The 27951-nt window shown below is 44.6% G+C and overlaps 2 protein-coding genes and 1 non-coding gene across 5 annotated transcripts; 2 read left to right on the top strand and 1 right to left on the bottom strand.

The window, feature by feature from the left end:
• The first annotated feature begins 1166 nt into the window (after positions 1–1166).
• On the top strand, positions 1167–1238 carry trnag-ucc (transfer RNA glycine (anticodon UCC)). The gene has a single exon. It is a non-coding gene; the product is annotated as a tRNA-Gly (tRNA).
• A 6867-nt stretch (positions 1239–8105) lies between these two features.
• Positions 8106–18981, bottom strand: LOC144482284 (uncharacterized). Its single transcript, XM_078201467.1, has 3 exons — positions 18493–18981; positions 13105–15801; positions 8106–8597 (listed from the first exon to the last, which is right to left on the bottom strand). The coding sequence occupies exon 2, from the start codon at positions 15447–15449 to the stop codon at positions 14691–14693; it is 759 nt and encodes a 252-aa protein (XP_078057593.1). The 5' UTR covers positions 15450–15801; positions 18493–18981; the 3' UTR covers positions 8106–8597; positions 13105–14690.
• LOC144482280 (uncharacterized) lies at positions 8176–26750 on the top strand. 3 transcript variants are annotated; one of them, XM_078201461.1, is made up of 2 exons: positions 8176–8269; positions 23097–26744. In XM_078201461.1, exon 2 carries the CDS (start codon positions 23439–23441, stop codon positions 24375–24377), a length of 939 nt encoding a protein of 312 aa, XP_078057587.1. In that variant the 5' UTR covers positions 8176–8269; positions 23097–23438; the 3' UTR covers positions 24378–26744. The 3 variants fall into 3 exon arrangements, with proteins under 3 accessions (XP_078057587.1, XP_078057589.1, XP_078057588.1); XM_078201463.1 differs by lacking the exon at positions 8176–8269 and adding an exon at positions 18774–19137 and having other exon boundaries at positions 23097–26750; XM_078201462.1 differs by lacking the exon at positions 8176–8269 and adding an exon at positions 18776–19141.
• The last annotated feature ends 1201 nt before the right edge of the window (positions 26751–27951 follow it).

The following is a 27951-nucleotide window of genomic DNA, read 5'->3' on the forward strand; positions in this document are numbered from 1 at the left end:
GTTGCAGTGATTGTTCACCATGAGTCCAAAGGAAGAAAATGTCATCGATGAATCTAGTGTATACCATCGGTTGAAGGTCCTGTGTGGTGAAGAAGCCTTGTTCGCACCTGTGCATGAAGATGTTGTAAGAAGTTTAACAACACCAGGTTAAAGTCCAACAGGTTTATTTGGTAACAAAAGCAAAAGTGTGGCTTTTGCTACCAAATAAACCTGTTGGACTTTAACCTGGTGTTGTTAAACTTCTTACTGTGTTTACCCCAGTCCAACGCCGGCATCTCCACATCATGAAGATGTTGGCATATTGAGATGCGAATTTGGTCCCCATGGCTGTTCCGTGTGTCTGGATGAAGAACTGGTTGTTGAAGGTGAAGACATTATGGTCCAGGATGAAGCGGATGCATTGTAAAATTGCATCTGGAAACTGGCAGTTGTCAGCGTTGAGTACTGAGGCCGCTGCAGCAATGCCATCATCGTGGGGGATGCTGATGGGGGTTGCTACGGCATCCCCTCCGGAGCTTTCAACATGTCATTGATGAAGACGAACATCTCGCCAAGGCCATCCCCACACCCCGACTTCTTGCCCTCAAACAACCACACAAAGTCAAACAGACCATTGTCCGCAGCAAACTACCCAACCTTCAGAGGAACAGTGACCACAACACCACACAACCCTGCCACAGCAAGCATGGCATTTGCTACAAAATAAACCTGTTGGACTTTAACCTGGTGTTGTTAAAACTCTTACTTATTTTATTGAATCAGACCTAAAAAATGAAACAAATTTCCAACCAGTCAATGTCTGTCTGAGAACTGGCAAGGAATAGGGCTGGCATTGAAACGGTTCAGATTTAATTAATTACAGCAAATTGATCCTTTAGTGTAATGCTTTCAGAGGAACTGTCATAGTTTCTTAAAAGATCAGTTGCGCTTGTTTTTTGTTTGTTCAGTAATTTTGTGAATCTATTTGGAGCGGGTGCAGTTGGTCAGTATCTGTGCCTCTTGCTTGGCCAGCTCCGCGGCAGCAGCAGCTCCATTCCTGTCCAGATGTGTGGGCACAAATAGCAAATCCGAATTATTGTTCACTGCTGCCATCTCCTGGCTGAACGCGAGTTGTGCAGCAAGCTAACCGTTCATTCAGAATCCTTATAGATTGAAGACAGGAGTGAGCGATGGTGGTATAGTGGTGAGCATAGCTGCCTTCCAAGCAGTTGACCCGGGTTCGATTCCCGGCCATCGCATTGAAAATTTATTTAGAAACTTATCCACGGTCTGCGTTTTAAACTGAGTGGACAAAAACAGTTCAAACGCAAACTTCGACGACAAAGTAAAGCAGTTTTATTTTTCGGACATAAAATTCGGGTTCAATTCTTTTTTATGAAAAGTTATTCAAATAGAAGAAGAAATCTCTGAACTAATAAATGAGTTCTCAATCAGAGACAAATATATAAAAAGGGGAAGGAACACATTTAACTCACTGATTGTAATCTCAATAATCTTGGTGCCTGATGATGTAAATATAAACGTTACTGGGGTGGTTGCATCATTCTGACAAATAAGTAGTTGTAATGGCCGAGTGGTTAAGGCGTTAGACTTCAAATTCAACGAGGGATTTTCCGCGCAGGTTCGAACCCCGCTCGCAGCGAGTATGATTGAAGCTGTTTACTCGGCTTTCCCAGGCACCTACTGACGTGAGAGTGAAATGCAATTTCCAGTTGTAAGTACTCTGAGTGTTGTAAACTCTAGGCCTGTTGCTGGAAGGTGAGATTCGACAGGGCATGAGGGTGCAGTGCCAGAATCAAGCATAAACTAAACAAGCTACAGCTTAGGGCCTCACAATCCGCAGGGGCCTCACAAAATTTCAGAAGGTTTCCAATGAAGAGAACATTTAAGGAGTGGATACCAGAAAAGAAAAAGAAAGCACCAGCTTGAAGAGCAACTCAAAAAATTACCAAAATCTATGAGAGAGATCAAGCCAGCCAAATGATAAATATGTAATTGGTAAATGCACTCATTTGAAAATAATTTGTATTTTTCAATTTAAATACCTTGCTATTAAATAATTAAAAGGTTTTCAATTCTTTTATGGCGACCCAAGGTCCTGTTTTGGCACGCACCTTTGTGAGACCTTTTGGTGTAACTTTTTAACAAGGGGCCTCCAAGCTTTATATAGCTTAGGGCCTCACCAAGTCTAAATCCGGCACTGCCTGGCTGTGACAAGATCGGTGGAAAAACCTCAATCTGTGCTGCAACCTTTCTGAGGTTCTTTCTATGATTGTTTGTGTTTCGATATTTGATGAAAGTGAGAACTGAAAATAGATATCTGACCCGTGCAAAAGTTACTGCTGCTTCACTCAGCTCAACTCAAGGAGCAGTGCATGGATTGGGCTGTTTCTGAATGTCACAAAATTGTTTGACATCCGCTCCAATCACCCAATGAGCAGAAGCAGATTGGTGTATTACTGAAATGATCTCAAACATTGTTTGTGCTGATAATTTTTCTTTTACGATGGTTCCTAATAATTAGTGTTTGAAAAATTATATTGATAGATTTTATATATTTTATTTCATCTGTTCCTCAGTTAAGTCAGTTATTTTTCTGTTTGCAGGCAGATATTTGAAGGAACCAAATGATTCCTCGATGCAAGCACAATTTCATCAAGCCAGTTCCAACACAAAGCAGTTCCAGTCTCACTCACAAAGCACAGAAATACTGCCAGCTCATTGTCACAAAGAGAAGTATTCAGCCCCAAAGTAAGAGACAACTTTTAATCCAAGAATTGAAAAGCACGAGAGGCTGATTTTTTCTCATTTCCCTCCAAAATAGGACCATAGGATCAGGAGTGGGCCATTCAGCCCATTGAGCCTGCTCCACCATCCAATCTGATCACACACTTCAATGCCTTTTTCCTACTCGATCTCCAGATCCCTTTATGTTATTGGCATTTCAAAACCTGTTAATGTGTATTTTAAAAATACTCAATGACTAAGCTTGCACAATCCTCTGGGCTAGAGAATTCCAATGTCCCCCAGCTTACTGAGTTTTAAAAAAAAACTCTGATCTCTGTCTAAATGTGGTACCCCTAATTTTGAAATTGTGTTTCTTGGTCCTAGACAGTCATGATGTGGAGATGCAGGCGTTAGACTGGGGTAAACACAGTAAGAAGTCTAACACCAGGTTGAAGTCCAACAGGTTTATTTGGTAGCAAAAGCCACTAGCTTTCGGAACAGGCTGTTCCTTCATCAGGTGGGTGGGAGTTCTGATCAAACAGGGCACAAAGACACAAACTCAATTTACATGAATAATTATTGGAATGTGAGTCTTTACAGCTAATCAAGTCTCAAAGGTACAGACAATGTGAGTGGAGGGAGCATTAAGCACAGGTTGAAGAGATGTGTATTGTCTCCAGACAGGACAGCTAGTAAGATTTTGCACATCCAAGCAAGTTGTGGGGGTTACAGATAGTGTGACACAAACCCAGTTATTTGTTCTAGCTGTCCTGTCTGGAGACAATACACATCTCTTTAACCTGTGCTTCATGCTCCCTCCACTCACATTGTCTGTGTTGTCAGACTTCTTACCTAGACAGTCAACCAGGGGATGCATTTTACCTGCACATACCCTGTCTATGTTGTTAAGTATTATGTCAGATTCAGTGATGTACAGGACCAGTTTCTTCATAGAAGAGTCCTGCCATTGCTGCACACATCTGGCGAACATTAATTGCTTTCTCTCTATGGCAGTAATAAGAACAAAGACGAACAAAGAAAATTACAGCACAGGAACAGGCCCTTCGGCCCTCCAAGCCTGCACTGACCATGCTGCCCTACTGAACTAAAATCCCCTACTCTTCCGGGGACCATATCCCTCTATTCCCATCCTATTCATGTATTTGTCCAGACGCTCCTTCAAACTCACTATCGCATCTGCTTCCACTACCTCCCCCCGGCAGCGAGTTCCTCTGTGTAAAAAAAAAAATTACATCTTCTTTAAATCTATGCCCCCCAGGAATTGATTCTTCTACCCTGGGAAAAAGCTTCTGATCATCCACTCTGTCCATGCCTCTCATAATCTTGTAGACTTCTGTCAGGTCGCCCCTCAACCTGCGTCATTCCAATGAGAACAAACCAAGTTTCTCTAACCTCTCCTCATAGCTAATGCCCTCCAACCAGGCACCATCCTGGTAAATATTTTCTGTACCCTCTCCAAAGCTTCCACATCTTTCTGATAGTGTGGCGACCAGAATTGAACACTATCTTCCAAGTGCGGCATAACTAAGGTTCTATAAAGCTGCAACATGACTTGCAATTTTTAAACTCAATGCCCCAAATATTCTTACTAATGTAAGGCGGGCAAAATTGCAAAGAACACTAGTTATGGTCTAACCAAGCTGCTATACAGTAAAAGTAAGACTTCACTCCTGGAAAACTCAAATCCTCCTGCAGTAAAGGCCAACATACCATTTTCAATGAGGACATCCAGGTCCCTTCATACATCTACACTTTTGAATATCTTACCATTTAAGAAATACTCTGCACTCCCCTCGTATCAACGTGGAAAACCTCATATGGTGGCACAGTGCCAGGGACCTGGGTTCAATTCTGGCCTCAGGTCACTGTCTGTGTGGGGTTTGCACATTCTACCCATATCTGCATGGGTTTCCTTCAGGGGATTGTCAGGGGGACTAGCAGGGTAGGAATATTGTCAATGCATGCTTGATGGGCCGACTGGACTCATTCTGCACTGTCAGAACACTATTTTTCTATATTTTCCACATTTTATTCCATTTGCAAAGACTTTCCAAGGCCGCTTGATGCTGCTTTGTATCTTCCACATGACACATATTTCCACCGAGCTTTGTGTCATCTGCAAACTTGTCACTATTGCATTTGACCTACAGGTAGATACATCACAAGATTTTAAAGTCACCCACTCACAGATATAAAACACTGTCACATTCGTCACAAATTAACTAACAATTCATCACGAGAACAGACAAAAACTGTACAATAATTAATAAATTGCAACTAATTCACTCAGAATTTAGATAGAGAAACATGTTATATACAATCCAATTTTTCTCAATCAGTTAGACTGAAAGATGCAATGACGATTCCCTTACTACAATCTGTAGGAATTACTTACCAGGCTCTGTATCCAGATGTTACTATTCACAGGGCTATAAATTGAATATTATTCAATTGAAAAGAAAACAAATATCATGTATTACATTTTAAACAAGTAATTTCTAACAAAGTACCAGAATGCATGTAATTTTAAGGTTCAGAAGTATCTCACATTTGATACAACATCAGAGACACTTGTATAAAGATTGAGTCCTGCACTCACATAGATAAGAAGAGAATCACAGATGTAAAATTAATGCTACATTCACAAACTCTCGAGAGACGGGCAGAAGAGCAAGGTTTTCCAAAATGTACGAGAGATGGTCCACTACGGTGTGATTCCTACATCCAAACGTTCATGAGGGAAATCATGAAACAAAATGATCTCAACACTCGCACAGTATCAGCAAGTAACATTTGTAGAACGAATCTTGCAGTCATACACAGCACCACAGAGAGATACAGTAGGAAAAGTACATCCAGATGTTGTACCGGAGACTGATGCATACAGTATGAATCGGACACTCATGTAGTTACTCAATGACTGAGGATGGCAGAACTGAAATCAAACTCTCGTTGACTTCAAGACACTTAAGGTGAAACCAAAATTGTACACAGTATTCCTGCAGAGGTCTCACTAACACCGTGTAAAATTGCAACAAAATCTCCATAGTTTTGAATTCCATCCCCTTTACAGTGTTGGCCAGAATGCCCTTTGCCGCCTTAACTATTAGTTGAATCTGCCTACTAGCTTTTTTTACATTCTTGCACTAGAAACCTAGGTCCATCTGTACTTCACTCACCTGCAGCCTCTCTCCATTTAGATGATAATCTACCTTTTGTTTCTTCCTGCCACAGCACATGAGCTCACACTTACCCACATTAAACTCCATTTGCTAGATTTTCACCCAATCACCCAATCTATTTCCATTGCAGATTCGCAATATCCTCATTAAAACCTGCCCTTTCATCTATCTTTGAATAGTTGGCAAATTTGGAAACCTTACATTCCATTCCTTCTTCCACTTTAATAGTGTAAATGATCAACAATTGCAGGCCAAGAAATGATTTCTATGATACTTCATTAGTTACATATTTGCACTTTGAAAATAATCCATTTTTTCCAACTCTGTTTTCTCTGTGATAGGCAGGTTTCAATCCGTGCTAACACACTTTCTGCAATTCTATGGACGTTTCCTTTATGCACCAGCCTCTTATGTGGTACCTTGTCAAATGTTTTTTTGGAAATCTATATACACTATATCTAGAGGTTGATCTCTATCATTTCTCCCTGTAACATCCTCAAAGAATTCAAGTAAACTTGTCAAACATGATTTACATTTTGTAAAACCATGTTGACTCGGTTTGATTACATTCAACTTTCCAAAATGATTAGCTATTTCCTCATTGATTATTGACACCAGTGTCTTGCTAATAATAGCTGTGAAACTAACTGGCCTACAGCTCCCACCTTCTGTCATTTTCCCTTTCTTAGCAACCGAGTCACATTGGCTGTGTTCCAATCTTCTGGTAACTTCTTGGTACTGAGTGAGCTAGAAGCTGGGTCAATGAGTATGGGTAGATTGATAATCGATAAAGGAATCAAGGATTATGAGGATAGGGTGAGATAGTGAAATTTGGATTATCATGTCGGATCACTCATTGAATGGTGGAGCAGAATTGAGAGTCTGAGTGGCCTACTCCTGCTCCTAATTTATTTGCTATCCCATCCTTTCTAAAAGATTGTAGCATTTTCCCTGCTGTTGATGTCAGGCTAATGGGTCTGTGGTTTTCCCTTCTCTCTCTTCTTCAAGTAATCAGTTTATATTTACCACCTTTCAATCTGCAGGAACCATTGCCAAATCTATAGAATTTGGAAAGATGACTACCAATGTATCCAACATCTCCAGTTTAAGTTTATTTATTAGCGTCACAAGTAGGCTTACATTAACACTGCAATGAAGTTACTGTGGAAATTCCCTCGTTATCACACTCTGGTGCCTGTTCGGATACACTGAGGGAGAATTTAACATAGCCAATGCCTGTCTTTCGGACTGTGGGAGGAAACCAGAGCAGCCGGAGGAACGTCATGCAGACACGGGGAGAACATGCAGACTCTGCACAGACACTGACCCAAGCCGGGAATTGAACCCAGGTCCCTGGCACTGTGAGGCAGCAATGCTAATCATTGTGCTGCCCCTCATGTCCGGCAGCTCTGGGATTCAAACCTACACCCCCAGAGACTGCAACCTTAATCCAGCACCTTAGACCGGCCACGCTACCACCCCTTTCAAAACTCTGGAATTTACATCAGTTTATGGAGATTTATTAAATTTCAACCCCATTAATTTCTCCAGTTTTTTTTCACTAATACTAACCTCTTTCAGTTCCTCATGCTCACTACTCCCTTGGTTCTCTCGTGTTTTTAGGGTGATTTCTGAATCTTCCTCCATGAAGACAGACACACATTTAGTTGATCTGCCATTTATCTGTTCCACATTATAAACTCTCCTGTCTCTGCCTGGAATTGATCACATTTGCCCTTGCTAATCTTTTCCTTTTCTAACTTCTATGGTTTTTATGTTTCTCACCAATCTGCTCTCATATTCTATTTTCTCTTTCTTTTTTTAGTTTCTTGGTCCCCCTTTACTGAATTCTAAAACATGTTCCCAATCCTGAAGCTTTTGACTATTTTGGGCAGGATACGAGTCCCTTCCTTTGATCTGATGGAATCTTCCACTGTCCTTCTTAGCCACAGTTGCTTCGCTTTTCCTGTTGGATTTTTGTTCCTTAAAGGAATCTATAATTGTTGTATATATGTGAAATTAAAGTCTCCCAAAATTCCCAGAGGACCATAATGTTAAGACCCAAGCCAGAAACTCCAAGGTATCTTGTCAAGTTAACCTCGACCCTAAATGTTACATTTGATTTTGGCAGTAGGGTGAGCATTATGTATTTCACTCCAGGTATGATTTAATTTTGATTTGATTTATTATTGTCACATGTATTAATATACAGTGAAAAGTATTGTTTCTTGCTCGCTATACACACAAAACATACCGTTCACAGAGAAAGAAACGAGAGTGTGCAGGATGTAGTGTTAAAGTCATAGCTAGGGTGTAGAGAACGATCAACTTAATGCAAGGTAAGTCCATTCAAAAGTCTGACAGCAGCAGGGAAGAAGCTGTTCTTGTGTCGGTTAGTACGTACCCTGAGGCTTTTGTATCTTTTTCCCGAAGGAAGAAGGTGGAAGAGAGAATGTCCGGGGTGCGTAGGGTCCTTAATTATGCTGGCTGCTTTGCTGAGGCGGGAAGTGTAGACAGAGTCAATGGATGGGAGGCTGATTTGCATGATGGATTGGGCTACATTCATGACAAGTTCTCCTTTACGCTTCCTGAAGTTGATGACAATCTCCTTTGTTTTGTTGACATTGAGGGACAGATTATTGTTGCCGCAACTACTTAAGTGACCCACTTAAGAACATAAGAACATAAGAAATAGGAGCAGGAGTAGGCCATCTAGCCCCTCGAGCCTGCCCCGCCATTCAATAAGATCATGGCTGATCTGACGTGGATCAGTACCACTTACCCGCCTGATCCCCATAACCCTTAATTCCCTTACCGATCAGGAATCCATCCATCCGCGCTTTAAACATATTCAGCGAGGTAGCCTCCACCACCTCAGTGGGCAGAGAATTCCAGAGATTCACCACCCTCTGGGAGAAGAAGTTCCTCCTCAACTCTGTCTTAAACCGACCCCCCTTTATTTTGAGGCTGTGTCCTCTAGTTTTAACTTCCTGATGAAGTGGAAAGAATCTCTCCGCCTCCACCCTATCCAGCCCCCGCATTATCTTATAAGTCTCCATAAGATCCCCCCTCATCCTTCTAAACTCCAACGAGTACAAACCCAATCTCCTCAGCCTCTCCTCATAATCCAAACCCCTCATCTCCGGTATCAACCTGGTGAACCTTCTCTGCACTCCCTCCAATGCCAATATATCCTTCCTCATATAAGGGGACCAATACTGCACACAGTATTCCAGCTGCGGCCTCACCAATGCCCTGTACAGGTGCATCAAGACATCCCTGCTTTTATATTCTATCCCCCTCGCAATATAGGCCAACATCCCATTTGCCTTCTTGATCACCTGTTGTACCTGCAGACTGGGCTTTTGCGTCTCATGCACAAGGACCCCCAGGTCCCTTTGCACGGTAGCATGTTTTAATTTGTTTCCATTGAGATAGTAATCCCATTTGTTATTATTTCCTCCAAAGTGTATAACCTCGCATTTCTCAACGTTATACTCCATTTGCCATATCCTCGCCCACTCACTCAGCCTGTCCAAATCTCTCTGCAGATCTTCTCCGTCCTCCACACGATTCACTTTTCCACTTAACTTTGTGTCGTCTGCAAACTTCGTTACCCTACACTCCGTCCCCTCCTCCAGATCATCTGTATAAATGGTAAACAGTTGCGGCCCGAGTACCGATCCCTGCGGCACGCCACTAGTTACCTTCCTCCAACCAGAAAAACACCCATTTATTCCGACTCTTTGCTTCCTGTCGGATAGCCAGTCCCCAATCCACTTTAACACACTACCCCCAACTCCGTGTGCCCTAATCTTCTTCAGCAGCCTTTTATGGGGCACCTTATCAAACGCCTTTTGGAAATCCAAAAACACCACATCCATCGGTTCTCCTCCATCAACCGCCCTCATCACATCTTCATAAAAATCCAACATGTTCGTCAAGCACGACTTTCCCCTCATGAATCCATGCTGCGTCTGATTGATCGAACCATTTCTATCCAGATGCCCTGCTATCTCCTCTTTAATAATGGATTCCAGCATTTTCCCTACTACAGACGTTAAGCTGACCGGCCTATAGTTACCCGCCTTTTGTCTCCTTCCTTTTTTAAACAGCGGCGTAACATTAGCCGTTTTCCAATCAACCGGCACTACCCCAGAATGCAACGAGTTTTGATAAATAATCACTAACGCATCCACTATTACCTCTGACATTTCTTTCAATACCCTGGGATGCATTCCATCCGGACCTGGGGACTTGTCCACCTTCAGTCCCATTAGTCTACCCAGCACTGCCTCTCTGGTAACATTAATTGTATTAAGTATTTCTCCTGCTGCCAACCCTCTATCGTTAATATTTGGCAAACTATTTGTGTCCTCCACCGTGAAGACCGACACAAAAAACTTATTTAAAGACTCAGCCATATCCTCATTTCCCACTATTATCTCCCCCCTCTCGTCCTCCAAGGGTCCAACATTCACTCTAGCCACTCTATTCCTTTTTATATATTTATAAAAACTTTTACTATCATTTTTTATATTAATTGCTAGCCTAGCTTCATAGTCTATCCTTCCTTTCTTTATCGCTTTCTTAGTCTCTCTTTGTTGTTTCTTAAATTTTTCCCAATCACTTGTTTCTCCACTATTTTTGGCCACTCTGTACGCAGCTGTTTTTATTTTAATACTCTCCTTTATTTCCTTCGTTATCCACGGCTGGTTCTCCCTTTTCTTACAATCCTTGTTTTTTGCTGGAATATATTTTTGCTGAGAACTGAAAAGGATCTCCTTAAAAATCCTCCACTGTTCCTCAGCTATCCTACCTGCTCTCCCAGTCTACCTTAGCCAATTCATCCCTCATCCTATCATAATACCCTCTATTCAAACAGAGGACACTGGTTTGAGACCAAACTTTCTCCTCTTCCATCTGAATCAGAAATTCGACCATATTGTGGTCACTAGACCCAAGAGGGTCCTTCACAATAAGATCCTTAATTCTACCTACCTCATTACACAATACCAGATCCAAAATAGCTCGTCCCCTCGTCGGTTCCGTAACATGCTGTTCATGGAAACTATCCCGACAGCATTCTAAGAACTCTTCCTCCATTCCACCCTTACCGACTTGAGTCTGCCAGTCAATGTGCATGTTGAAGTCCCCCATGATTATTGCCGTTCCGTTTTTACACGCATCCCTTATCTGCTTGTTTATAGCCCTCCCTACCTCAACATTATTATTTGGGGGCCTATATACCACACCTACTAGTGTCTTTCTCCCTCTACTATTCCTCATCTCTACCCATAATGATTCCACGTTTTGTTCCTCAGAGCCTATGTCATCCCTCAGTACTACCCTGATATTATCTCTTATTAATAGCGCAACCCCACCACCTTTTCCTTCCTGTCTATTCTTCCTAAACGCCTGATACCCCTGGATATTCATCTCCCAGTCCGGGTCACCTTTCAGCCACGTTTCTGTAATGGCCACTAGATCGTACCCACTTGTGCTGATTTGCACCATCAACTCATTCACCTTGTTCCGAATGCTTCGTGCATTCAGGCAAAGTGTCCTTATTCCAGCTTTTATCTGAACCCGCTTTGATGAGTCGCGAACACCCTCTCCCTCTACTCCCTTATCTAAATTACCACCTTCATTCACTTGCACCCTCTCCTCTACCATTAATTTTGTAATTCCCCTTACCCCTGCATCCTCCCCCCCATCAATTAGTTCCTTGATCCTAGTCAACTCTTCTAGCTCCCCTCCCCCCAACCTATCTAGTTTAAATTCTCCCCAGTAGCCTTAGCCAACCTACCGGCCAGGATATTGGTCCCCGTGTGATTCAAGTTCCACCCGTTTTTTGTATACAGATCACCCCTGCCCCTAAAGAGGTCCCAATGGTCCAGGAACCTGAATCCCTGCCCCCTGCACCAGTCCCTCAGCCACACATTCATCCTCCACCTCACTCCATTCCTGCCCTCACCTTCCCGTGGCACAGGCAGTAATCCTGAGATTACTACCTTTGCTTTCCTCTTTCTCAGCTGTCTCCCTAATTCCCTGTACTCCCTTTTCATGACCCCTTCTCCCTTCCTACCCACATCAGCGGTACCAATATGTACCGCTACCTCAGGCTCCTCTCCCTCCCACCTCAGGATTTCCAGGACGCGACTAGCGACATCCTGGATCCCGGCCCCAGGGAGGCAGACCACCATGCGAGAATCCCGCCTACCTCCGCAGAAACGCCTGTCTGTCCCCTTCACCATCGAGTCCCCGATTAATACCGCCTTCCTCCTCTTTTCCTTAGCCCTCTGAGTTACAGGGCTGGACTCCACTGCGGAGACACGGCCACTGCTGCTTCCCCCAGGCGGGCTGTCCCCCCCAGCAGTACTCAAGCAGGAGTACTTGTTGTGCAGGGGCAAATCCACCGGGGTGCTCTCAACCACCCTAGCCTTACCCTTCCTGGCCGTCACCCACTTGGCCTCTTCCCGTGGCCCTGGTGTGACCACCTGATGATAGCTCTTGTCTATCACCTCCTCATTCTCCCTCATCAGCCTAAGATCCTCGAGCTGTAGTTCCAGCTCCCTAACACGGTCTCTCAGGAACCGCAGCTCGACACACCCCTCACAGATGTGGATGTCCGGGAGGCCAGATGCCTCCAGGACCTCCCACATCCTACACTGGGAACAACACATTGGTTTCACACTCATACTGGACACTTTATGTCAAGTAAGACAGTGAAAAGTTAATAAGAGTGTAAGGAAACAAAAACTCACCCCTGCTCGTCCAAGCCCTGTGAGCCAAAGCCCTGACAGCTCACTCAACTTCCCACTCACTCTGCTGCCCGCTACGATGCTGCCCGCTGTATACTTTGGTGCACTTTTAAACCCTCCAAAAACTTCCCGTGGCCACTCCTGGCCTGACTTCCGGTTTTGAAAAAAACCTCCGATTTTAAACCCAAAATTAACTGAAAAAATAAATAATTAATTACAGTCAGAAGACCCACTCTCTTACCCTCAGCCTGCTCCTGGGAACAATGAAGCTGAACCTCCAAGGTAAGCCCTTTTTAAACCCTCCAAAAACTTCCCCTGGCCACTCCTGGCCTGACTTCCGGTTTTGAAAAAAACCTCCGATTTTAAACCCAAAATTAACTGAAAAAATAAATAAATAATTAATTAATTACACTTGGAAGCTTTTATCAAACCAGGTTTATTTAAGGGCACAGTTAGAATATAACATAGAAGATTAACATAACTTTTACCAATTACAAGACTTAAACATGACACATGATAACTCCAAACAGAGAGTTGTCTCAGCTATTCCAATGTAAAGCATCATCCCACAGATATACTCCTTTCTTCAGTCTTCGTTAGCACAAAAACAAGTACGCTCACGTGATGCTGGGTTTTCAGCTGTGTGACACTAATGGACAGAAATCTAGGTCGGCAGCTTTCAGAGAAGGATATATTCTGAAAACAGCAAAACCTAAGAGAGGTAAACCCAGTCTTTGGCAGCTTCCAATAACAGCCACCCAGAGAACAGAATCTCCAACTCCAGAGAGGGGGGAAAACATGGCTGCCTCTCTCAGTTTCAAGCAGCTTCTGAAAAACCAAACTCAAACTGGATTTCTCTGTGAAAATAGCTGTCTGTCCGCACATGACCTGACTTGTCAATCACCCCCAAATCAAGCTCAACTCTGCAATCCCAGGGAACACTGAAACAGCAGCAGCACAGTGGTTAGCAATGATGCCTCATAGTGCCAGGCATCTGGCTTCAATTCCAGCCTGTGTGGACGTTCCCCACATGCATTTCTTCCAGGTGTTCCATTTCCTCCCACAGCCCAAAGATGTGCCGGTCAGGTGGATTGGCCATGTTAAAATGTCCGTTAGTGTCCAATGATATGTAGGTGAGGTGGATTGGCTATGCTAAATTGCCACTTAGTGTCAGGGGGTCAGCAGGGTAAATATTTTGGATTTGGGGATGGAGCCGAGGTGGGATTGTTCTTGGTGCAGGCTCAATGGTCTGAATGGCTCCTTATGCGCTGTAGGGATTCTATGGATTCTTCGATGAAATAGAAATAAATATTAAAATACATTTCTTAAAGGCACAGTATCATCACAATAGGCTGCTCTCCCCTTTGAGAGAGAGCCAACAGGTATTATGACAGGCTGATTTAACCCTGAGGGGTTAACCTCAGGCGAGGGGCAAGATTGAGAAGGTGTGACCTTCATGGGTAACGCCAGCTGGTACAGAATTTGATTCCATGCCGCTGTCATCATTCCGCATCATGAACCAGTGGTCCAGACAACTGAGCGAACTGACTATCTTGGCAATACGTAATATTTAATATTTAAATATTAGCTATTACCTGACTCCCATCATACCTTTAAATATAGTTTCCCAGTCCACCTCAGACAACTTGCCACTCTAATTTTGATAGTTTTCTTCAGTGAGAAACACCCAGATAAATTAAACAAAACAGAAATGTAACCACCACATCCCATCGTCATGGCAATGTGACAGGTTTCAAATGGGACCGAAATGTCTTCCAACTTCTAAACATGTTTTCATTCTGTAATCCTTGTGAATTTCGAAACCAGGTATCGCAACAAGTTTTAAAGAGCACCAGGCCACTGCAGGGAATGTTGTGGGACTGGCCAGTCCAGCGGAAAGATAACCTTTCCATTGACCAACTGTGAGAATGAACAAAATGCAGTGCTGGATGTAATTGAGAACAGAAACAATAACAGCAGAATCCACCCCCTGGAATCACTTGTGAATTTGGTGGTGTCTCAGCAGGTGTGATGAATTACAAAATCTGTCCCCACACTGGGAGCAGGCGAATGGCCTCTCCCTGGCGTCGACTCGCTGGTGTTTTTGTAGGTGGGACTGACCACTGAATGCCTTCTCCTGCTCAGAGCAGGTGAATGGTCTCTCCTCGGTGTGAACTCGCTGGTGTGAATGCAGTGTGGATTGATGTCTGAATGCCTTCCCACAATGAGAGCATGTGAATGGCTTCTCCCCAGTGTGAATTCGCTGGTGTCTCTGCAGAGCGCATGAACGAGTGAATCCCTTCCCACACTGAGAGCAGGTGAATGGCTTTTCTCCAGTGTGGAGCTGCTGGTGTCTCTGCAAAGTGGATGAATATCTGAATTTCTTCCCACACTGAGAGCAGATGAGTAGCCTCCCGCCAGTGTGAACTTGCTGGTGTAACTGTAGTTGGGATAACTGCGTGAATCCCTTTCCACACTGAGAGCAGTTGAACGGCCTCACCCCAGTGTGAACTCGCTGGTGTGAATTTAGGTTCGATAACTGAGTGAATCCCTTCCCACACTGAGAGCAAGTGAAAGGCCTCTCCCCAGTGTGAACTTGCTGGTGTCTCAACATGTGGAATAACTGAGTGAATCCCTTCCCACACCGAATGCAAGTGAACGGCCTTTCCCCAGTGTGAATTCGTCGATGAGCTTCCAGCACAGATGGGAATCTGTATTCCTTCCCACAGTCCCCACATTTCCATGGCTTCTCCATATTTCGGTTCTTCTTCTGTCTCTCCAGGTTGGACAATCAGTTGAAGCCTTGACCACACACACAAGAAGTGTACGGTTTCTCCCTGCTCTGAATGGTGATATATTTATTCAAGCTGTGTAAGTGGTGACAATTCGTCCTGCAATCAGTGGACTGGAACACCTTCACTTGGGTGTGAGTCTGTCTTGATGGTTTTCCAGTCACATTGATGTTTCAAAACATTTGAAGCAGACAAACATTTCTCCTTCCAGATTCAAAGGCCAATGATATTCAGGACCCAAGGAATCGAGTGACTCTGTCAGATCTTAACGTGACATTTGAGATTTCTGTCTGTAATTCCTCCTCTTCTGATATCCTGTAAAGGGAGTTTACAAAAAACATCACTGTCAGTATCGGATAGAAATTCAAAAACAGACAATTCTGGTTTCTATGAAACATTCTTTCCTCTGTTGTTCCCCAAAAGCTGTAAATCTGCATTCCATACGCTCACCCCCCTTTTACACTCTGCTGCACGTAATATTCACCCTCCCAAATCTTGTAAAGGTGCTGAGTCATGTTGATTGACAGCTCCATGCTCATCGCTTCCTGTCCAGGGCACAAAAATCATAAGAAATATGAGGTTCCGTTGGCCATTCCGCCCACCAAGCCTGCTCAAGCATTTAATGAGATCATTGGCCAATCTACCTCAGCATAATTTTCCACACTGTCCCTCATCTCCCTTGATGTCCGCAACATCTCGGAATCTATCAAAGAACAAAGAACAATACAGCACAGGAACAGACCCTTCGGCCCTCCAAGCCCGTGCCGCTCCCTGGTCCAAACTAGACCATTCTTTTGTATCCCTCCATTCCCACTCCGTTCATATGGCTGTCTAGATAAGTCTTAAACGTTCCCAGTGTGTCTGCCTCCACCACCTTGCCTGGCAGCGCATTCCAGGCCCCCACCACCCTCTGTGTAAAATACGTCCGTCTGATATCTGTGTTAAACCTCCCCCCCTTCACCTTGAACCTATGACCCCTCGTGAACGTCACCACCGACCTGGGGAAAAGCTTCCCACCGTTCACCCTATCTATGCCTTTCATAATTTTATACACCTCTATTAAGTCTCCCCTCATCCTCCGTCTTTCCAGGGAGAACAACCCCAGTTTACCCAATCTCTCCTCATAACTAAGCCCCTCCATACCAGGCAACATTCTGGTAAACCTCCTCTGTACTCTCTCCAAAGCCTCCACGTCCTTCTGGTAGTGTGGCGACCAGAACTGGACGCAGTATTCCAAATGCGGCCGAACCAACGTTCTATACATCTGCAACATCAGACCCCAACTTTTATACTCTATGCCCCGTCCTATGAAGGCAAGCATGCCATATGCCTTCTTCACCTCCTTCTCCACCTGTGACGTCACCTTCAAGGATCTGTGGACTTGCACACCCAGGTCCCCCTGCGTATCTACACCCTTTATGGTTCTGCCATTTATCGTATAGCTCCTCCCTACATTATTTCTACCAAAATGCATCACTTCGCATTCATCAGGATTGAACTCCATCTGCCATTTCTTTGCCCAAATTTCCAGCCTATCTATATCCTTCTGTAGCTTCTGACAATGCTCCTCACTATCTGCAAGTCCTGCCAATTTTGTGTCGTCCGCAAACTTACTGATCACCCCAGTTACACCTTCTTCCAGATCGTTTATATAAATCACAAACAGCAGAGGTCCCAATACAGAGCCCTGCGGAACACCACTAGTCACAGGCCTCCAGCCGGAAAAAGACCCTTCCACTACCACCCTCTGTCTTCTGTGACCAAGCCAGTTCTCCACCCATCTAGCCACCTCCCCCTTTATCCCATGAGGTCCAACCTTTTTCACCAGCCTACCATGAGGGACTTTGTCAAACACTTTACTAAAGTCCATATAGACTACATCCACGGCCCTTCCCTCGTCAACCATTCTGGTCACTTCTTCAAAAACCTCCACCAGGTTAGTGAGGCATGACCTCCCTCTCACAAAACCATGCTGACTATCGTTAATCAGTTTATTCCTTTCTAAATGCGCATACATCCTATCTCTAAGAATCTTCTCCAACAACTTCCCCACCACGGACGTCAAGCTCACCGACCTATAATTACACAGGTTATCCTTCCTACCCTTCTTAAATAACGGGACCACATTAGCTATCCTCCAATCCTCCGGGACCTCACCTGCGTCCAGTGACGAGACAAACATTTGCGTCAGAGGCCCAGCGATTTCATCATCTCTGTCTTGAAAATATTTGATGACTGAGGCTCCACAGTCCTCTGGGTTAGAGAATTTCAAAGCTTCACCACATCCTTGGGTGAGGAAAACACCCACATCTTAGCTTTCACTCCATTTTCCCATCTGTTCCCCAAACTCTTGACTCAATCTAAAATCTGTCTAACTCATCTGTAAACACATTCAATGATCAACAGCCTCAACTGTTTTAAAGTTCATTTAGTCGTGTCACAAGTCGGTTTACATTAACACTGCAATGGAGTTAATGCGAAAATCCCCTGTTCGCCACATTCTGGTGCCTGTTTGTGTCCACTGAGGGAGAATTTAGCATAACTAATGCACCTAACCAGCACGTCTTTCAGACTGGTCCCTGTGGAAGAGAAATCCAAAGACTAACAACTCTGAGGGAAGAAATGACTGAAAATATATAATATAGTTGCAGTACAATATTGCTGTGCAACAGAACCATAAATATCTCGTGTATCATATAAGAATAATAGACATATCTCTGTCCTATAATTTATTGTACCCTTAAATGTCAGGGGAAGCCAGCACTTTAATTGCGAACATGAGGAAAGAGACCATCCTTTTCGCCAGACAAATAAATGAGTCAAGCTGAGGGAGCAAAGGATGTCAATATCTTTGAGAGAGAGAGAGAGAGATTTGGGCCAACCTTTCCAGAATCTGCATTCTCCCTGGATTCACTTCCTTTCCCTTCAGTTCTTGCAAGTTCCGCAATTTCCCCCCAGAATGAGAAAAGCAATGAAAAGAGGGAGAAAGGAAAGTGTTTTACTCACAGATGTTGGAGCCAGGAGGCAGTTTTGGTCTGTGAGAAGCTCAATCTTCATTCAGAGGGGCCGCTTTGCTGGGCAGGAATGAGCAGCTTAACAACCTCATTGTCCAGCTTCCGCATTCAGACAATGGGGAGCTCTGATTAGCTGGAGGACCAGCTTCCTTCCGGTCCTCCAGTTCTTCCCATGTTCACCTCAGCTCGGCGGGGTGGGGGGGGCGGGGGGGGGTTGGCGCACCGCCGCACATGCGCAGCTTCCCCATTCCCTTGGACATGCGCAGTCCTTCTGCCGGGGAGGGGGAGCTCACCGATCAGCCTCTCGCTCTGGCCGGAGCCGGCAGCCGGTTGCCTGGAAACCTTGGCTCGAGGTGGCGGAAGGGGGAATAAGGAGAAGGACGGAGCAGCCGTGTCCGCGCGCCGGGGCCTGCGCACCTAGTGACATCACCGCGAGCAGCGTGATTCCTACTGGCTGAGTCAAACAGGGCTCCATTGTGACGTCAAAATGCGGAAGTTGACCAATGATATTCAGACTGAATCTTCCTCCTTTGGGCAGCATCTGGGAGGAAAGCAATGTTTCCCCTTTTCCATTGCTGTTCCCATTCTGGATGAAATCAGTGACTTGGAGCAGCTGAAGGGAAAGGAAGTGAATCCAGTCGGTTTGTTATACACATTTTTAATCCAGTAATTTTGATTTGATTTATTGTTATATGTATTAATAGACAGTGAAAAGTATTGTTTCTTGCGCGCTATACAGACAAAACATACCGTTCACAAAGAAGGAAATGAGAGAGTGCAGAATGTAACGTTCCAGACATAGCTAGGGTAGAGAGAAATATCAACTTAATACAAGGTAAGTCCATTCAAAAGTCTGATAGCAGCAGGGAAGAAGCTGTCCTGGTTGGTAGGTGACCTCAGACTTTTGTATCTTTTTCCCGAAGGAAAAGGTGGAAGAGAGAATGTCCGGGGTGCGTGGGGTCCTTAATTATGGTGGCTCCTTTACCAAGGCAGCGGGAAGTGTAGACAGAGTCAATGGATGGGAGGCTGGTTTGCATGATAGATTGGGCTACATTCACAACCTTTTGTCGTGAACTTGCGGACTTGGGCAGAGCAGGAGCCATACCAAGCTGTGATACAACCAGAAAGAATGCTTTCCATGGTGCATCTGTAAAAGTTGCTGAGAGTTGTAGCTGACTTGCCAAATTTCCTTAGTCTTCTGAGAAAGTAGAGGTGTTGGTGGGCTTTCTTAACAATAGTGTCGGAATGGGGGGATCAGGACAGTTTGATGGTGATCTGGACACCTAAAAACCTGAAGCTCTTGGCCCTTTCTACTTCATCCCCATTGGTGTAGACATGTTCTCAGGGGCATGTTCATCTTTACGCTTCCTGAAGTCGATGACAATCTCCTTCATTTTGCTGACATTGAGGGAGAGATTATTGTTGCTGCACCAGTTCACCAGATTCTCTATCTCATTCCTATACTCTGTCTCATCGTTGTTTGAGATCTGACCCACTACAGTGGTGTCGTCAGCAAACTTGATAATCTAATTCAAGGGAAATTTGGCCGGACAGCCATAGGTGTAAAAGGAGTATAGTAGGGGGCTGAGAACACAGCCTTGTGGGGCAGCGGTGTTGAGGATGATCGTGGAGGAGGTGTTGTTGCCTATACTTACTGATTATGGTCTGTGAGTTAGGAAGTTCAGGATCCAGTCGCAGAGCGATATGCCGAGGCCCAGGCCACGGAGTTTGGAGATGAGTTTCGTGGGAATAACAGTATTGAAGGCTGGGCTGTAGTCAATAAATAAGAGTCTGACATAGGTGTCCTTGTTATCTAGGTGTTCCAGGGTTGCGTGCAGGGCCAAGTAAATGGCGTCTGCTGTGGACCTGTTGCAGCAGTGGGCAAACTGTAGTGGATCCAGGTAGTCCGGGAGGCTGGAATTGATTTGTGCTATGACTAACTTTTCGAAGCACTTCATAATGATGGATGTCAGAGCCAGCGGCCGATAGTTGTTAAGGCACGGTGCTCGGTTTTCCTTAGGTACCGGGATGATGTTCATCTTCTTGAAGCAGATAGGGACGTCGAATTTTAAAGAGAGGTTGAAGATGTCTGTGAACAACTCCGCCAGCTGATCCACGCAGGATCTGAGTGCACGTCTGGGTACCCCATCTGGGCCAGTTGCTTTCCGTGGGTTGACCTTCAAGAAAGCTGCTCTGACATCTGCAATGGTGACCCCATTATTATTAATGTAGACATCTATCTGTCTGTCAGCCTACATGTAGATTTGCAGATGTGTGTCCTGGAGAGGAAGCAGGGAGTGTGGACCTGTCAATCAGCCTGAATCAGCACCTTCAGCAGAATTGAGTGAATGGTAGATGCAGCAGAGTGAGAATGGAGGGAGAGTCTGTTGGATAGAGATTTACAGCTTTTGGGGAATGAGAGCAGAAAAAAATGTTCCATAGAAAGTGGAATTGTCATACATTCAGATTAGACAGGAATTGGCGAATGTGGATTGGGAGCAGCTATTTGAGGGCAAATCCACGTCTGACATGTGGGAGGCTTTTAAAGGCCAGTTGATTGAAGTGCAGGATATGCATGCCCCCACAAAAATGAAGGATAGAAATGGCAGGATTCGGGAAATTGTAGGTTTAATTGAAATGAAAACAAGCCTCCAACAAGTCGAAGCAACTAAAAACTGATGAAGCCCTTGAGGAGGACAGAGAAAGTAGGAAGGAACTTAAACATGGAATTAGGAGGGCTGAACAGGGCCATGTCTTTAGTAAATAGGGTCAAAGAGAATCCCAAGGCTTTTTATGCATCTATTAGAAGAAAGAGAAAGAGTCGTCCCACTCAAGGACAGAGGAGGAAAGTTATGCGTGTAGCCACAGGAAGTGGATGGGATTCTTAATGAGTACTTTGTCTAAGTATTCACCAAGGAGAAGGACATGGCAAATGTTGAGGTCAGGGATGGGTGTGTGAATGCTCTAGAGAATATCAATATATTGAAGGGAGAAGTGTTGGATATCCTAAATTGCATTAAGGTAGACAAGTCCCCGGGACCGGATGGGATCTATCCCAGGTTACTGCGGGAGGCAAGGGAAAAAATAGCTGGGGCCTTAACAGATATCTTCACATCCACTTTGACCACAGGTGAGGTTCCAAGGACTGGAGAATAGCCAATGCTATTCCCTTGTTTCAGAAAGGAAGCAGGGATAATCCAGGAAATTGTAGGCCAGTGAGCCTGATGTCTGTGGTGGGGAAGCTTTTGGAGAAGATACTGAGGGACATGAGATATGCACATTTGGAAGAAAATGGACTAGTTAGTGACAGACAACGTGGTTTTATACAGAGAATGTCATGTCTCACCAACTTGATTCAGATTTTTTGAAGAGGTGACAATGATAAATTATGAGGAAAGAGCCGTGGATGTAGTTGATATGGAATTTGGTAAGGCGATTGACAAGGTTCCACATGACAGATTGGTACAATAACAAAAATCACGTGGGATTCGTGGTGGGCTGGTTAGATGGATACAGAGCTTGCTTGGTCATAGAAAACAGAGAGTAGCGGTGGAAGGTTGTTTTTTAGAATGGAGCTCAGTAGCTAGTAGTATTCCATAGAGATGAGTGCTGGGATCTGTTGTTTGCAGTATATATAAATGATCTGGAGGAAAATGTGGGTGGTCTGAAGAGTAAGTTTGCGGACGACACGAAGATTGGTGGAATTGCTGATAGTACCAGGGAGTGTCAGAGGATACAACAGGATATAGAAAATCTGGAGACTTAGGCACAGAAATGACAGGTGGAGTTTAATCCAGACAAATGTGAGCAGATGCATTTCGGAGGATCAAATTTAGGTGTGAATTACACTGTAAATGGCAGAACCTTAAGGAACATTAAAATACAGAGGATTTGGGCGTGCAGGTCCACAGTTCCCTAATAGTGGCAACACAGATAGCCAAGGTGATTCAGAAGTTGATGTGAAGTTTAAAACCTTGGTTCGGCAGCATTTGGAGTATTGTGTGCAGTTCTGGTCACCACACGACCAGAAGGATATGGAAGCTTTTGGGAGGGTGCAAAGAAGGTCCACCAGGATGTTGTCTGTTCTCAAAGACATTGGCTATGAGAAGAGATTGACTAAACTAGGATTGTTTTCACTTGAAAAATGGAGGCTGAGGGGAGACCTAAAAGAAGTCTACAAAATTATGAAAGGAATAGACAGTTTGTTTAGTCGGAGGTGTTTTCCCAGGGTGCAAGTGTCAATTACAAGGGGGCACAGGTTCCAGGTCAGAGGGGGAAGGTTTAAGGGAGATGTGTGGAGGAAGTTTTTCAAGCAGAGAGTGATGGGTGTGTGGAATGCGCTGCCAGAGGAGGTAGTGGAAGCAGGTACATTAGCAACATTTAAGAGGCATCTGGATGGGTCCATGAATATGGAGGGATTACAGGGATATGGTTGTAGGAAGAGCAGAAGATTTTTTAAAGTTTAATTCGGGTATCATGATCAGCACGGGCTTGGAGGGCCGAAGGGCCTGTTCCTGTGCTGTACTTTCCTTTGTTCTTTGTTCTGAATTTCTGTCCTGTACTGACAGTCCTGATTTTTGTAAACCCCTCTTACAGGATATCAGAAGGTGAGGAATTACAGACAGCAATCTCAAACCAAAGTTCACATCAACTTCTGACCAAGTCACTCAATATATATCAGCTAAATATCATCAACCTTTGAATCTAGATGAAGAAATGTTTCTCGGTTCAGTCTGTTGCAGAAGACTTTAAACATCAGTGTGACTGGAGACACACACACACTCTACAGTGAGCTTGTTCCTGTGCGCTGACTGTAAAGAGCTTTAACCAATTACAGAGCCTGAACAAACATCGCACCATTCACAGCGGGGAGAGACCACAGACTGTGTTTGGCTTCAACTGATAGTCAAACCAGGAGTGACACAAGGACCCCGCACCATGGAGAAACAGTGGAAATGTGGGGACTGTGGGAAGGGATTCAGGTTCCCATCTCAGCTTGAAATTCATCGACGGACTCACACTGGAGAGAGGCCATTCACCTGCTCTGCGTGTGGGAAGGGATTCAATGATTCATCCAACCTGCGGACACACCAGCACATTCACACCGGGGAGAGACTGTTCAGCTGCACCATCTGTGGGAAGGACTTCACTCAGTTACCCAGCCTACTCAGACACAATGTCACTCACACCAATGAGAGACCCTTTAAATGCTCCGACTGTGGGAGGGATTTCAAAAGCTCTCAGGGACTAATGGCCCACCAGCGCACTCACACTGAGGAGAGGCCGTTCAGCTGCTCTCACTGCACAAAGAGGTTTAGAAAGTCATCCACTCTGCGGGTACACCAGCAGGTTCACAACAGGGAGAGACTGCTCATCTGCTCTGTGTGTGGGAAGCGATTCAGTACTTCATCGCAACTGCTGATACACCAGAGAGTTCACACTGGGGAGCGACCATTCAACTGCTCTGTGTGTGGGAAAGGATTCACTCGATTATCAACCCTGCAGAGGCACCAGCCAATTCACACCGGAGAGAGGCCTTTCTCCTGCACCGTGTGTGGGAAGCGATTCCGTCAGTCATCCCATCTGCTGACCCATCATGTCACTCACACCAGTGAGAGACCCTTCAAATGCTCTGACTGTGGGAGAGATTTCAAAAGTCCTCGGGAACTGATGTCCCACCAGCGCATTCACACTGAGGAGAGACTGTTCAGCTGCTCTCACTGCACAAAAATATTTAAAACGTCATCCCAACTGCAGGTACACCAGCGAGTTCACACTGGGGAGACACCATTCACCTGCTCCGACTGTGGAAAGGGATTCACTCGATTATTAAGTCTGCAGATACACCAGCCAATTCATGCTGGGGAGAGGTGCTAGATGTGTACTGCGTGTGTGAAGGGATTTAGTTATTCACTCCATCTGCTGCCCCACCAGCGAGATCACAGGTGGTGATTACAGGGGGTGGATTCTGCTCTCAATTACATCCAGGACTGTGTTTTATTCATTCTTTCAGTTGGTCATTGGGAAGGGTTACTTTCTGTTGGACTGTGATGGTCCAGAGCTGTCCACGAGCTGATCACACAGTAGCATGATGCTGAATAGTTAGCTTGATTGGATAAGTATGTAGTCAATTAATATTGTGATTGGTTTGTAACCAGGCAAGATGGGCTGAAGTAAATGTATAAGAATGTGTGGTTTGCTTTGTTTGATGGAGAGGTTGCATGGTGGGCCCAGTGACTTGCTCCCCGCCGGTGTAAAACAAAGACCATTTGATGATTGCAACTAACCTGAGTGTCGAGTAATTTGTCTTCAGTCATTCTTACCGAAAAAATTGGCATCACCAACAGGATATCGAAGTCATGTACCACCCACAGAGGATCGGGTGTCCTCATGTACCACCCACAGAGGATCGGGTGTCCTCATGTACCACCCACAGAGGATCGGGTGTCCTCACACACCACCCACAGAGGATCGGGTGTCCTCACACACCACCCACAGAGGATCGGGTGTCCTCATGTATCACCCACAGAGGATCGGGTGTCCTCACACACCACCCACAGAGGATCGGGTGTTCTCACACACCACCCACAGAGGATCGGGTGTTCTCACACACCACCCACAGAGGATCGGGTGTCCTCACACACCACCCACAGAGGATCGGGTGTCCTCATGTACCACCCACAGAGGATCGGGTGTCCTCACGTACCACCCACAGAGGATCGGGTGTCCTCACACACCACCCACAGAGGATCGGGTGTCCTCACACACCACCCACAGAAGATCGGGTGTCCTCATGTACCACCCACAGAGAATCGGGTGTCCTCATGTACCACCCACAAAGGATCGGGTGTCCTTTAAATTAAGACATTGTGCGCAATGAGCTAAAAACCAAATCAGTTTCATCATTGACAAGTTATGGACCAATGAGCTACTTCCCAACAATTGGCTCAGGTTAGCTTTGAACATTTTTGCTACGACAACGGATGAATGGACACCGTTCAACAATTACCAGGCAGGAGTGTTCCCTTCTTGTTGGGGAACACTTCAGCAGTCAAGGGCATTCAGCCTCTGATCTTCGGGTAAGCGTTCTCCAAGACACACGAGACATGACAACGCAGAACCGCTGAGCAAAAACCGATAGCCAAGTTCTGCACACATGAGGACGGCCTCAACTGGGATCTTGGGTTCATGTCACACTTTCTGTAACCCCCACAACTTGCTTGGGTTTGCAAAATCTCACTGACTGTCCTGGCTGGAGACAATTCACACCTCTTTAACCTGTGCTTCACCCTTTCTTCACTCACATTGTCTGCATCTATAAAGACTTGATTACCTGTTAAGATTCGCATTCCAACCATTATCTTGTAATTGAGTTTGTGTCTATCTGTGCCCTGTTTGTGAACTGAATTCTTCACTCACCTGATGAAGGGGCAATGCTCCAAAAGCTCGTGCTTCCAAATAATCCTGTTGGAATTTAACCTGGTGTTGTGAGACTACTTACTGAATATTTTTAAAGTATAAAAAAGGGGTCTTGAGAAACCAATTTGGTGGAGAGAGGCAGAGAGAGAGATGTTTCGAGAGGTTTTGAGAGCTGTTGGTTTTCCAAGTTATCCACATATTCAGAGCCAATACTTCATGTCCTTGTCATCTGATTTACTTTGATTTATTATTGTCACATGTATTGGGATACGTGAGAAGTAGTGTTTCTTGCGCGCTATACAGACAAAACATGCCATTCATAGAGAAGGAAAAGAGAGGGTGCAGAACAAGAGGTAAATCTTTTAGAGCTGAGGTGAGGAGAAATGTTTTCACCCAGTGGGTGGTGAATGTGTGGAATTCACTACCACTGAAAGTTGTTGCGGCCAAAACGTTGTGTGATTTGAAGAAATTAGATATAGCTCTTGGGGTAAAGGAATCAAGGGATATGGGAGGATCGGGATATTGAATTCGATGATCAGCCATGATGAAAATTAATAGTGGAGCAGGGTCAAATGGCCACCTGCTTTCTATTTCCTATGTTTCTAGAATGTTGTGTTACAGTCATGGGGTGGAGAGAAGTCTGTTCAATTATTAATGTTAAGCTTTCTCTAATTACTGTGAATCAAAAATTTGCTTTTTATCTTCTTGACTTGTTACGTTTTTAATGGTTTTTGGCTAAGTCACTAGAACCTGGTGAGATTTATGATTAGGGTGGTTATTGCAAACAAGTGAGCCCTATAAATCTTAATTCAAATAAATCAAAGTTCTTACAAATGGAATGCTATCCTTTATTATGACAGAAATTAAACATAGAAGTAACAGTATAATGCTTCAGTTATACAGGGCATTGCTAATACTGCATCTTGAACACTGGTGCAATTTTGCTGTCCGATTTCAGGACAGGATATCAATGCATTGGAAGCCATTCAGAGGAGGTTTACTAGATTGATTCCAGAATTGGGGGTAAAACGGAACGCTAAACTCAACACAAACAGATGAGCTATGATCTAAATAAATGGTGGAGCAGACTCAAGGGGCAAAATGGCTCCTATGTCGTATGTTGGTCACAAATTCCTGAGAATGGTGAAACAAGGCTGGAAGATCCGCCTTGCATCAGGTAGGGGTAAAACGTCTCGGGGAACAATCACTGAAAGACAGTTCTGGGATTAAAGGTTGCCAGATGGAAAAGGAAAATAATGAAAATATACCCTCGGGGAAAGAATATTCACTTTGGACGGGTTTTTGGAGAATTCAGTGTTAACATTCTAAGGCAGAGTAAAATCATAGAATCATAGAAACCCGACAGTGCAGAAAGAGGCCATCTGGCCCATCGAATCTGCACCAACCACAATCCCACCCAGGCCCAACCCCCATATCCCTACACATTTACCCGCTAATCCCTCTAATTTACACATCTCAGGACACTAAGGGGCAATTTTAGCATAGCCAATCAACCTAACCCACACATCTTTGGACTGGGAGGAAACCGGAGCACCCGGAGGAAACCCACGCAGACACGAGGAGAATGTGCAAACTCCATACAGACAGTGACCCAAGCCGGGAATCGAACCCAGGTCGCTGGAGCTGTGAAGCAGCAGTGCTAACCAATATGCTACCATGCCGCCCAATATAACCGTTGGGTGGGATATTTGATTGTGTTACGACTAAAAGGGCAAAGTTCAATTTTACAGTTTAGGGACATGTCCCCTCCAAAAAATAGTGTTTCGTCATTGTTACTACCAGTTTGTTTGTTGCAGAAAAGTCATAAAGCTTGAAGTTTCTGTCTTGTGATTTTTTAATTTGTTCACTGGGTTGAGAATTAATCTTTATTGATCATTACAGAGATCTTAACAGTTGGTTTAAAGCTACAAGTTTTGACTTCCATTTGGGCCTCAGACACCTTTCTGTCTCTCCATTGCTCGTCAATGATAGCCAGGTGACGGAGCTCAGAATAATGAGGCCTGTGTCCTAG

The sequence above is a fragment of the Mustelus asterias genome, unplaced genomic scaffold (genome assembly GCF_964213995.1).
Source record: "Mustelus asterias unplaced genomic scaffold, sMusAst1.hap1.1 HAP1_SCAFFOLD_35, whole genome shotgun sequence".
Taxonomy (NCBI): domain Eukaryota; kingdom Metazoa; phylum Chordata; class Chondrichthyes; order Carcharhiniformes; family Triakidae; genus Mustelus; species Mustelus asterias.